The 12,897-nt window shown below is 41.3% G+C and overlaps 1 protein-coding gene across 2 annotated transcripts in view; it reads left to right on the top strand.

Moving 5' to 3' along the window:
- Nucleotides 1–12,897, top strand: part of dync2h1 (dynein cytoplasmic 2 heavy chain 1) — an 836,995-nt gene that overhangs the window by 230,204 nt on the left and 593,894 nt on the right. For both annotated transcript variants that reach the window (XM_068033753.1, XM_068033752.1), the window contains exons 48-49: nucleotides 8,417–8,584; nucleotides 10,465–10,595. In XM_068033753.1, the coding sequence (XP_067889854.1) occupies nucleotides 8,417–8,584; nucleotides 10,465–10,595 (299 nt within the window). The remainder of the gene's footprint in view (nucleotides 1–8,416; nucleotides 8,585–10,464; nucleotides 10,596–12,897) is intronic.

The raw sequence follows: 12,897 nt of genomic DNA, 5'->3' as shown, positions 1-12,897 counted from the left end.
TGTACAGTTTGGTTATCTTATTTAAGGAGGGAAATTCTTGCTTTGGAAGCAGTTCAGAGAAGGTTCACGAGGCCGATTCCTGGGATGAAGGGGTTGTCTTATGAGGAAAGGTTGAGCAGATTGGGCCTATTGGAGTTTAGAAGATTGAGGGATGATCTTATTGAAACATATAAGATTCTGAGGGGGCTTGATAGGGTCGATGCTGAAAGGGTATTTCCCCTCGTGGCGGAATCTGGAACCAGTGGGCACAGTTTCAAATCAAGCGGTCTCTCATTTTAAGATGGAGATGAGGAGGAGTTTCTTCTCTGAAGGTTGTTCGTGTTTGGAATTCTTTTCCCCAGAGAACAGTGGAGGCTGGGGTCATTGAATATATTCAAGGCTGAGTTAGACTGATTTTTGATTGTCAAGGGGATCAAGGGTTATGGGGGACAGAAGAAAGTGGAGTTAAGGCCACAATCAGAACAGCTATGATCTTACTGAATGTCGGAGCAGGCTCAAGGGGCCAAATGGCCTACTCCTGCTCCTATTTCTTATGTCCTCATGAAGGAGTGAGGACAGTATCTGAGGATGGAAGGGAGGATAGGGCAGTAAATTCAGAGGAGAGAGAGCATGATGAATTCAGATGGAGGTTGAAATCACCAAGGATGTAGAGTTGTTTGGTGCAGAGGCTGAGGGAGGAAAGCAATGAAGATACCTTGATGAGGAATTTTTTATTGTACATGGGTGTACGGTGGAGTGCGATGATCTTAGATGAGATGAATGGGGTGGAACAAATTGAGATGTTCAAAGGAGGAGAAAGTGCCAGAGGAGCAGGGGGACAGATTAAGGTGTGATTTAGTGATAAGAGCCACACCGCCACCACTATGGTGTGGGTGAGGCGGGGAACTTTAGTTGCGGGGAAAATGCCATCGCCCCTCAGCTAGGTTTCTGTCAAGGCCAGGATAATACAGTTATCCACAATGAGCTCATGGATGGCAAGGGCCTTGTTCACAAGTGAACGGACATTCTGGAGGGAGGTGCAGGAGGCAGAGTCCATATGGTCAGCACTGGAATGGGTGAGTTGGATTTGGAGGAGGTTGGCAAGATTCGCCCCCAGCGGACATGCTGGACGGTCTGGTTGTGAGAGAGTAGGATGGGACAGTTGGGGTTACCTTTGTAAGAAGGCAATGATGAGTGCCTTGCTTGTCCCTTTGGAGGATGCCAAGAGAGAAGCTGTAACACCTCCACTCAGTCCGCAAGCAGGACCCTGAGCTTCCATTTCAACACTCCCCCCTGCTCTCATGCTCACATCTCTATCCTGGGCTTGCTGCAGTATTCCAGTGAACATCAAAGCAAGCTCGAGGAACAGCATCTCATTTACCGATTAGGCACACTACAGCCTGCCGGACTGAACATTGAGTTCAATAATTTCATAGCATGACGGGCCCCCCATTTTACTTTTATTTTTATTTTTTCTTTTTTTCTTTTTTTCTTTTTTTCCTTTTTACATTTTTTACAATTAAAAAAAAATGTTTTTCATTTCATCTTAGTCTGTTCAGTTTGCTTACCTGCTGGTTTTTTTTCCATGTTTGTACTTGCTGCTATTCAATCTTCAGTCCGTTAACACCCTATCTGTACTAATGCTTTGTCTTTCAACACACCATTAACATATTGTTTGCCTTTGCTCCATGACCTTTTGGTCAGCTATGTGGCCTTGTCCAATCTACACCTTCTCCTTTGTTATCTCTTGCCCCACCCCCGCCTCACTTGCTTATAACCTTTGACATTTCTAATATTTGCCAGTTCCGAAGAAGGGTCACTGACCTGAAACGTTAACTCTGCTTCTCTTTCTACAGATGCTGCCAGACCTGCTGAGTGGTTCCAGCATTTCTTGTTTTTATTTCAGATTTCCAGCATCTGCAGTATTTTACTTTTATTATATTGGCTTATCTAAGAGTTGAGCCTGAGACAGCAGCAGGAGAGTAGGATGGTTGTGGAGTGCTGTAAATTTGGGAATGGGATTTGAGAGGGCAGAGTACCTGAGAAGGGAGAAATGAGAGGATTCATGATGACAGGAGAAAGGGATCCAGGAGGGGTAAAGAGATAAGTAGAAAAAAGTGTAAATAGAAGTGATGTGCTCAGGTCTGAAGCGGCAGTCAAAGCGCACACATGAATGGACACGGAAAACTCAAGTTTACATAGACCGAGTTATGTAGTAATTATTAGGAAATATATACCCAAGGTGACCGCGGTGACTGCAACAACTACCGTGGAATCTCCCTGCTCAGCATAGTGGGGAAAGTCTTTGCTCGAGTCGCTCTGAACAGGCTCCAGAAGCTGGCCGAGCGCGTCTACCCTGAGGCACAGTGTGGCTTTCGTGCAGAGAGATCGACTATTGACATGCTGTTCTCCCTTCGTCAGATACAGGAGAAATGCCGTGAACAACAGATGCCCCTCTACATTGCTTTCATTGATCTCACCAAAGCCTTTGACCTCGTCAGCAGACGTGGTCTCTTCAGACTACTAGAAAAGATCGGATGTCCACCAAAGCTACTAAGTATCATCACCTCATTCCATGACAATATGAAAGGCACAATTCAACATGGTGGCTCCTCATCAGAACCCTTTCCTATCCTGAGTGGTGTGAAACAGGGCTGTGTTCTCGCACCCACACTTTTTGGGATTTTCTTCTCCCTGCTGCTTTCACATGCGTTCAAATCCTCTGAAGAAGGAATTTTCCTCCACACAAGATCAGGGGGCAGGTTGTTCAACCTTGCCCGTCTAAGAGCGAAGTCCAAAGTACGGAAAGTCCTCATCAGAGAACTCCTCTTTGCTGACGATGCTGCTTTAACATCTCACACTGAAGAATGCCTGCAGAGTCTCATCGACAGGTTTGCGTCTGCCTGCAATGAATTTGGCCTAACCATCAGCCTCAAGAAAACGAACATCATGGGGCAGGATGTCAGAAATGCTCCATCCATCAATATTGGCGACCACGCTCTGGAAGTGGTTCAAGAGTTCACCTACCTAGGCTCAACTATCACCAGTAACCTGTCTCTAGATGCAAAATCAACAAGCGCATGGGTAAGGCTTCCACTGCTATGTCCAGACTGGCCAAGAGAGTGTGGGAAAATGGCGCACTGACACGGAACACAAAAGTCCGAGTGTATCAGGCCTGTGTCCTCAGTACCTTGCTCTACGGCAGCGAGGCCTGGACAACGTATGCCAGCCAAGAGCGACGTCTCAATTCATTCCATCTTCGCTGCCTTCGGAGAATACTTGGCATCAGGTGGCAGGACTATATCTCCAACACAGAAGTCCTTGAAGCGGCCAACACCCCCAGCTTATACACACTACTGAGTCAGCGGCGCTTGAGATGGCTTGGCCATGTGAGCCGCATGGAAGATGGCAGGATCCCCAAAGACACATTGTACAGCGAGCTCGCCACTGGTATCAGACCCACCGGCCGTCCATGTCTCCGTTATAAAGACGTCTGCAAACGCGACATGAAATCGTGTGACATTGATCACAAGTCGTGGGAGTCAGTTGCCAGCATTCGCCAGAGCTGGCGGGCAGCCATAAAGACAGGGCTAAATTGTGGCGAGTCGAGGAGACTTAGTAGTTGGCAGGAAAAAAGACAGGCGCAAGGGGAGAGCCAACTGTGCAACAGCCCCAACAAACAAATTTCTCTGCAGCACCTGTGGAAGAGCCTGTCACTCCAGAATTGGCCTTTATAGCCACTCCAGGCGCTGCTTCACAAACCACTGACCACCTCCAGGCGCGTATCCATTGTCTCTCGAGATAAGGAGGCCCAAAAGAATATACCCTAGTACTAAATTGGGAATAGAGGCGAGACAATTGGAGGGAGTCGAGGAGGTAATGAGGTATTAGTCAATCTTTTGTGGTATTTTACATGAATAGGATATATACAGCATTTGTGGGCAGGGGGATAAATGGACCAATCTGGGAGAGGAAATGGTCATTGTTGGGGAGCAGGAGGAGGGAGATTTGGACTGGGATGCTGAGAGGAAGGATGAAATGAAGAAAGAAGAGAGAATGGGTAGTGTGGGTATGATGGATGTTGGGGTACCATGGTTTTATGGCTCTCAAAGCTTAACTGCTTCTCGTTATTTTATGGTAGAAAGTAATATTACGGCCACGTGGTGAGGGGTCTGGGTGGTTCCCACTGTTCAACTCCCACCTGACAGCAGCAAGTGTTTTTTGTTATGGGGTTTAACCTCTTTGTGTTTTATTGTCACAACTGCATACACAGACACACACACACTCACACACACACAAGAGACAGATAGAGAACAACAGGGGTAAGTGGTTTTCAAGTGAGGTAGGGTTTCGGGTTCAAGGTAAACCTGTTAAATTCTTTCAGAAGTCAAATTCTCATTGGTTGCAGGTCTGAGGTGTTTATGGATTTTTCTCTTGGTTGAAAGTTCAGTTTGGAGACAGAGGATCTCTTCCAATTCACTGCTGCACAAGTTTAAAATGTAGAGCTTACAGCAGTGCGCCTTCCCTTCTGGCTTGCTGGATTTTCTCTGAGCTCTTAACTGGATAAGCTTTTTGGTGATGCTTCCTTCTGGGCGTCTCTCTCTCTCTCTCTCGTGCTGCCTTTTTAAGGTAAAAGTTTGTCACATCGGATTCTGGTAGGAGAAGCTTTGGTCTCTTACCCCCATGGTGATCACACAAGGCCCAGGATGAGAATAATCCGGTCATGATGTTTACACTTCATAACTTCTTTGTTTCAGTAGAAACCTACAATTCAGGAATGTTTCAGGATGGGGGTAATTGACACTTCTGAATCTGGTTAGGCATCCCCTGTTCTAAACAGACAGTGTTGCAATGCTCGAATACACATGAGGCCAATTTTTGCAGCATTGTCCTTTTTTTTAAAAAAAAAGGCAAAGTCAATTTTTATTAACTCTTCACTTTGAGTTTGTATTTTTCATTGTTGCACTTCTCGCAAGCGTGACGGTAAGTAGGGTGTTGGAGGCAGAAAATCATCATAAGAAATACTGGTGTATTCCTATTTAAAATCTGATCCTGGCTGAGGGACAGGTATCATTTGTTGTTAACGCACTCCTGGCTGGTCTGCCACATTTACCCTCCGTAAACTTGAGGTCATCCAAAACTCTGCTGCCCTTGTCTTAACTCACACCAAGTCCTGTTCACCTATCACCCATGAGCTTGCTGACCTTTATTAGCTCCCAGTCAAGAAAAGTCTTGATTTGAAAATTCTCATCCTCGTTTTTGAATCACTCCATGGCTTTGCCCCTCCATATCTCTGGAATCTCTTCAGGCTCCACAACCCTCTGAGCTATCTACGCTATACTAATTCTGGCCTCTTAAGCATCTCGATTTTAATTGCTCCACCATTGGTGACCATGCCTTCAGTTACCTAGGCTCTAAGCTCTAATATCCTTCCTACATGTCTCTGCGTTGCTTTCCTCCTTTAAAAGACTCCTTAAAACCTACCTCTTTGACCAAGCTTTTAGTCATCTGACCTAATATCTCCTTATCTGGCTCAGTGTCATATTTTGTTTTATAATGCTCCCTTGGAGTGCCTTGAAACATTTTATTACATGAAAGGCGCTCTATAAATATAAGTTTTTAAATGAAATACGAGTAAGTTTGACATTCAGGACTTCGCCTAACCATTCAATGCAATTGCAGCCTCTGAATTGTCCCTTGCTCTTTGTGATCATGAATCTTGCTTCTAACACTTCTTTAACATTCTTTGATAATACTCTGGTAAAACTCAAGAGCAAAAGTCAGTTTATAACGTTCAACCCAGGATAAAGTTGCCAATTCTCCTGGCTTGCCTGGAAGGGAAAAGTAGAGTTCACACTTGACGGTTTGCGTCTTTCTTTACTTGCTCATGAGGGCTTACTGGTTCTCAGAACTTCTAGCACTTCAGCCCATCCTACCCCACCATTGTACCTTCATCCCTGGCTCTTGAGACTTCATGTATAAGCACCAGTTACGGCTATTTATCTTCTGTTAACAGCCAGCCTGCCACCATACCTTCACTGGAAATGCGATTCTGCTACACTTTCTGTGAAGTATGGCAGCAGAGCGGGATTGGCTACAAATTTTCCACCCACACAGACATATTCTAAAAGATGCATCTTTCATTCAGTGTGAAATCCAATGTATAACTAATTTATAAAATTGTTCAAACAAATTGTGAGTCATATGTTTTACAGAGTGTGCTGTTTTAGAGAAAACTAAAATCGCTTGAAGGATAGTTGCTACACAGCAGGTTTTGGTATTTGCTTCCTTCTGTACAGATTAGCTGTGACTGGCTAACGATCAACCAGTCTACACTGGTTCTTTGAATTGCCCAGTACGAGTGACAAATTAATAACAAAAAACCACGAGACATTTATATTGATGAAGTGCAGCTCTCTTCCCTCTTTCAATTTATTTGGTTTTAGTGTGGTCTCTGGGATTGGGGCAGGTTTAAGTGAAATTAACTGGGAGTGAGGGGGTAGGGTTACAGAGCTGCATGTTGCTAATTAAAGTGTGACGGGCAAGCTTAAGTGAGCCCTAAGGAGAAACAAGTGGGTAAACAGACGTACTCTGTTATCATGAGTCCAAGGCAATAACAAACAGGGAAATGGTTAGTGAGCAATGGTCCTGACTTCTTTTGAGTGGAGACTTTGGCTTAAATGGCAATGGGAAAGGGTTTGGAGGAAACACGAAATGGGGGCAGGTAGGGAGTCTGAGGGAGAGTATATAGCCAGGAAGTGGTATTGCTGCTCACTGGAAAAATCAGTGATGTGTCAACAGTCTGTGTTGAGAGATGGGTGGCTGTATCAATCATGCTGCAATGAGGTAAAGAGTTTTTATGAAAACTTGGAAATTTCAAATACTTTACCGTAAACTAGCATTAAATTAACATGTATCTTTCTTATTTTGAAACGTTGCACTGAGGGCAAGCACATCCCTGCACTGCCACCACGTGGCTTTATAATGCAACTGCATGGTTATGCCCATGCAGACTCTCGGGAAGAAAATTATATTACCATGAAAGATCTTTTAACATTTCAAGACCAATCACAGAGCCATCTCCAGGCATAATACTGCAGATAAATGTTCACACTTTAAAAATTGGTTTTGCTATAGACATATGAATTTTCAATGCATTTTGAAATGGATTATTATGACACAGTCATTGATTTTAATAACTAATAAATAATGCATGTTTATATCTGTATTTAAATCTATATATCTTCCATCTCACATATTTTCATTGCACACACAAAAATGCCAACCTTTCCTCGAACCAATATAAAAAGTATGCACTTCTGTCTTTTAGCACCTTACTTACCTATTTCTTTCTAACTCCTTTTAGAAGCTATGTGCACCACTCCCTCATAGTGTAACCTCTGACTCACTGAGCAATATGATGAGAAATCTGCGAAAGCATTGCTAAATATTTCTTGAAATTTTGTAGTTTGCTGTCATGCCATCATTTTGAATTTATTAAATGTATTGCTATTTTTGAGATTTGGTAAAATGTAGAAGTTCTGAAGAAAGGAAATTTTTCCTAGGTATATACTTGATACTGAAATTGCTTAAATTGTGGAGCTCTATAGATTTGGGTGCAATGCAGAATAACAGGAAACAAATAAAATGCCCACTTTATTCCACTGTTAACTGTCTTTTTTATGAGGTCGTCATCTGTCATGATATTTCTAATGTCAGTTACATAGGTATTATGGTATATGTTTATGGCCATGAATCAGCAACCCAGATGCTCTGAGTTCAAACCTCACTATGGGAAATTGTGAAATATAGTTCAATGAATCTGATGCATGTAACAGAAGAATGGCCATTAGATTATTACCAAAAAAAACAACTGGTTCACAAATGTCTTTTAGGGAAGGGAGTCTGTCACCTATCTGGTCTGGCCTACATGTGACCTAAGTTCACACTATGTGGATGACCTTTAATGCTTTCAAGATTGTCTAGCAAATCACTCAATTGTACAAATCAGTTAATACAAAGAAGGCCCATTCCACCATCCCAACAAGAGATCTGCAATACATCCTGAGATGATTTTAAAAATGCTCACATGCAGCATTTCTTTGACTATGTTTGAATTTGCTAATCTACAGATTGCAGGACCTGAGTAATGACATTTTTCTAGATTCATTAACTCATTACATCTAATTATCTGATTTATTGTTTATTGCTTTTTCCGTTTTCATTTGTCTAGTTTTGTTTATTTAATGTATTTCCCTAACATAGACCTGTCAGTGTCTCCTTTTTCTTCAGTCTGATATTCAGACTACAGTATAGATCTTGTTATATTTCTGTTAGCAATACATAGGATGTAAATATTTTACAAATGTGTTACTGTAAATAGTTTACAAATTTGTTACATTAACACTTCAAACTTAAATTTTAAAAATGTTTGTAGGTGAGTCACAGCAATCAGCGGACCATGTTCTTGAAGTTGTTGCTTATGAGGCGCATCGCTTATTCCGTGACCGTATAGTGGGATCCAAAAACCTAATTGCATTTGACAACATTTTAATATCAGTCATTCGAGGAGATTGGGGCTCAGATTTACTGGACAAAGTGATGGGTAATTACGTTTTGCAGTTTCTCTGACTTTTCAGTGAAATTAAAGGTGATAAAATAGTGAAGAGAAGAATTTTAGACAAATGCACTGTTTGTCTACTACTATCCAGCAGTGTAATTTCAGGGCCAAGGATTTTACATTCAAGTGTTTACATAATAATAAGTCTACTGAACAATGTTTATACTTTATATTATATTGTATTCTGTAAGGCTGCATTTGCAATATTCAAACTCCAAAATAAACTCAATAAATGAGGGTGATCATTGGATATTCCCTCTTTAACATTTTTTCTTTCTTTATTTTGTTTTGTCTCTCAGTATCTTTGAGACAGATGTATTATCCAATCCTGCATTTCCTCTGTAGTCATTTTACTCTTTCCATCAATAATGGTTGGATCAGCATGGCTCAGTAGAAATCTTGCCTTTGGGTCAAAATGTTAGGTTTGAACAGTTAACAAGGTTCTTAACACTTAATATAGGCTAACATTTCAGTGCAGTCCTGAGGAAGCATAGTATTGCCAGAGATGGCATTCTTCTGACCAAGACTCAGTTTGCCTGTACAGCTGGATATTAAAGATCCCATGGCACAGGTTGAAGAAGGGCAGTGAGTTCCTTTGGTGTCCTGGCCGACATTCCTTCTTTCACTAACTGCCAAAATCTGGTTAACTGGCCATTTATCTGATGGTGGTTTGTTTGGCTTCTAATGTGCTAATATACAAATAGTCACAGACCTGAAACGTTAACTCTGCTTCTCTCTCCACAGATGCTGCCAGACCTGCTGAATATTTCCAGTACTTTGTTTTTATTTCAGATTTCCAGCATTCACGGTGTTTTGCTTTTATTATGCCAATAGTCATTGCAATTTTAAATAATTCATTGTAAATAAGTTTTGAGTCATTTGAGAGCTCTGACGAAATGATATATAAAAACGTTTTTCATTTTTCCTTTAACTTTCTGACAAAGAAGCAAGAATGCTACCAACTGAACTAAGCTGACAATAATATTGATGGAGTAAAAGCACTTATTTTATTCATTTCAGAGTTCTTATTTTAAATTTTATTGCCCACTTTGCAGGACATGAAAGGATTGCTTTGATTAGTAAAACTCAACATTTAAATTACCTGGTGCAAAAGGATCTTTTGTTATTTTTTCTACTTGAAACATTGAAGGCAGGTACCCTGCAGTTCAGCGTCCAACACTGCAGCATTCCTTTGGGGACTGTACTGGAGTTACTCTAGTTTGGCTGCTCAAATCCTTATATGAGGCTTTAAATAACAACCTTATTGACACTCAATGCATAAAATACATCAAATGTATAAGTTTCTGAAATCACTGATCAAATTTATAAAGTTAGCCCAACTTAATAAAAATGTTGTAAATAGAAATAATATATGCCAAGAACTCAAATCTTTGAGTGCTCTGATTTTGAAGGATAAAATGTTAAAATTTTGCTGACTGGAGTAATATAAAAATACAATATACATTTAAAATATTTTTGCATAATAACAATTACTATAGGATATTTGATTATAAAATAGTAACCTCACCTTGGGATTTAGAGGACATTATAAACTGAGGATAAATATCGAGCAGTTTTTAGCTATCATCATCCCAAGATCAATTCTGTCTTGGACAGGAACAAATATATGCATATGTTGTATATTGGAAGATAACATTTTATAGGTATGTGTCATAGTGAAAAGGCTTTGTTTAAACCTGTAGACCTCTATGTATTTTTGTTTTCCCAGAACAGCCAGGAAAAAAAACCAGGAATTTCTCAGTTCATGTGCTTAGTGTCTGATCTGTAACCAAAGTATTTTAGTAATTTTTTTCAAAAGCTTATTTCAGTTTAAAAATAAAAATCTGACCTATTTCTTCTTGCAGATTTGTTTTATGTAACTTGGGGAGCTAGGCATGAAGCTGGTTCTGTGACTGCTCCAGACCAGCCTTTACCTCCATATGGGAAGATGCTGGGAAAGTTAAGTTCTTCTGACTTGAAGGAAGTGATCCAAAAGGTACCATTTTCTCTGAATACACCCATCACCAATAACTATTCGTACTGCAAGTTTTATTATTAAATAGTTTCATTGTGCAGTGGATTTCAGAGTAGGTTTTGTGATTGTTGCCACACTGAAACTATGGGCTGGGTTTTGTTCTTCCACCAGGCGTCGGGTTATGTGGTGGGAGGGGGGCCTGAAGATTCCTCTGGGAGAGGGCCGCCACACATCCTGACGACAAGAGGGTCCGGCCCGATATTACCGGCAGTGGCAAGGCCTCGTGGCTGCACCCCCCCACCCCCCCCCCCGTCACTCGACGACAGGACCCCCATTTGAATATTTAAATAAATTGAAATGAATAAATTAATGGTACTCACATTGCCGCCTGATGTCCCGCTCCGATCTCCAGGCTGGTGGCCGGCACTCTCACGCCTTTGGATCCCCATCCAGAGAAACGAGGTGCCACACTAGTGGGGAGGGGGGAGGAGGTATGTTTATCAGTGTGGGGTGGGGGGGAACAGGGTCAAATTAACACCATGGGTGTAGCGGATAGTAAGAAGGGTTGGAGTTTAAAGTTGATGCAGTTTCGGGGAAGGGTTGGTGGGAGATCAGAGGGACAGGGTAAGTGTTTTGTGGGGCTGAGGGAAAATAATTAATGTAATTGTTATGGGGGGGTGTAGGAGAGAGGCAGAAGAAATGCCTTTCTTTATTTTTCTTTACTTTATCTTTAAATATTTAAATTTGCTGGTAGGGCTGACTGGCAGCTGATGCCATTGCCAGGGACAGACAGCCAGCCCTCTCCATGTGATTGGGGACGGGGGCGGCCCACCCCGGCTATTTAAATGAGCCACCGCAGGGAAGATTGCGGCGGCTCTGTGACTTGCACCGTTTTTTTCGCCCGCCACCGATGTACAGAAGATTCAGCCCTATATTAGCACTTTACGCTTGCAGTTGTAAACATCACCTTATGACTTCATAATTGGTGTAATGTAAATGTGACACTTGAGGCCATCTTTGATCCTGTGCAGATTGTCTACAAGGAGCATTCAGTACTTTCTTTAATAAATCAAGTTTCATTTACTTTATAATGAATCACAAACTACAAGATGTTAGAAACATATGGCAAGTCCTAGTTCATCATGAAATTGGTGCACATATTCCACTGAACTCTTATTGTAGTCCTGCATATCCCTTTTTAATTAACTTGCCAAACCGAAAAGTAATGAAGCAGCAAATAAGAAAAGGCAGGTGGTTTTCTCTATCCTAGCACGGGCCCACGGACTGCTAGCCATGCTCCCTTCTGCTTCCTAACTGTGGCAAAAATTCAGATTTAAACAGCTATATATAAGGAATTCTTCCCAATTACGGGTAGAAAGACTTTATTGCTTAATGATCTAGTTTAAAGAACCTTCTTTTCCCTTCCCAAATCCGGTGGTACACTTCTTGCTTCCCTGCATTATAAAATACCAGTTTCACAAGATCCATATTCTCAAAGACTACATGTGCCTAGTGGGACTATGTAGGTGCTTACTTTGTAGATCATGCCAAGATAATGAGGTTAACACCATCAATAATACTAGTAGAATCATTCTGCTTGAACAATGTGGAACTGTTACCTCAACTTCATAGTCAAAGGCACACCCTGCTCTGGCTATTGTGTCCTTCAGAGAATACACAGAAAACCACAATATATAAAGAAAGGTGTATACTTTTAAGTCACTTAGACTTTGAAGAGCAGCCCAATTGAGCTTTTCTGTGAGGTACAAACAAATCTATGTTGACTGAATCAACCTTGTCTTTATAATGTTAGATGCATTGCACTAAATTGTTGATCAGTTGAAGTGTGTGAACTCTATCTCTATCCTTCTCCCGGAATTTTTGACTTCTGTACAATAAATTGCTTCCTAACTTATTAAATACCTTGTAGGATTTTTCCACAAAGTGCAGTTTATTAGTTTTTCATTAAATAATATTTGCAAGCTCAGATGGATCTGAAGGCTGCTTACCATCTCGGAAGTAAGCATTTGCTGTCTCAATAAGCTGGAGGAACATCTAAAATTGCTGTGGAGCAACTTGGATTGGAACAATTTAAGAAAACACCCTCCAAATACTTTAATACAGCCAATTCCTGCTTTTGATCAGTGATGAAACATTATTTAGCTTGCCATTCAGCCCATCATATAGTAGTGATTTCAGCTGAACTAGCAGCTAAGTTTTTCCAATTTTCATTTTTCTACATTGAATAGCATCTGTAATCCATCTGCTCATCCTGCTGACCTCTCTTGGCCTGTGGAATTTCTCACTCTTTTTGTCATAATTT

This window comes from Heterodontus francisci, chromosome 6 (genome assembly GCF_036365525.1).
Source record: "Heterodontus francisci isolate sHetFra1 chromosome 6, sHetFra1.hap1, whole genome shotgun sequence".
Taxonomy (NCBI): Eukaryota; Metazoa; Chordata; class Chondrichthyes; order Heterodontiformes; family Heterodontidae; genus Heterodontus; species Heterodontus francisci.
Note: the sequence above shows the minus strand (reverse complement) of the source record. Positions and strands in the feature narration are given on the sequence as shown.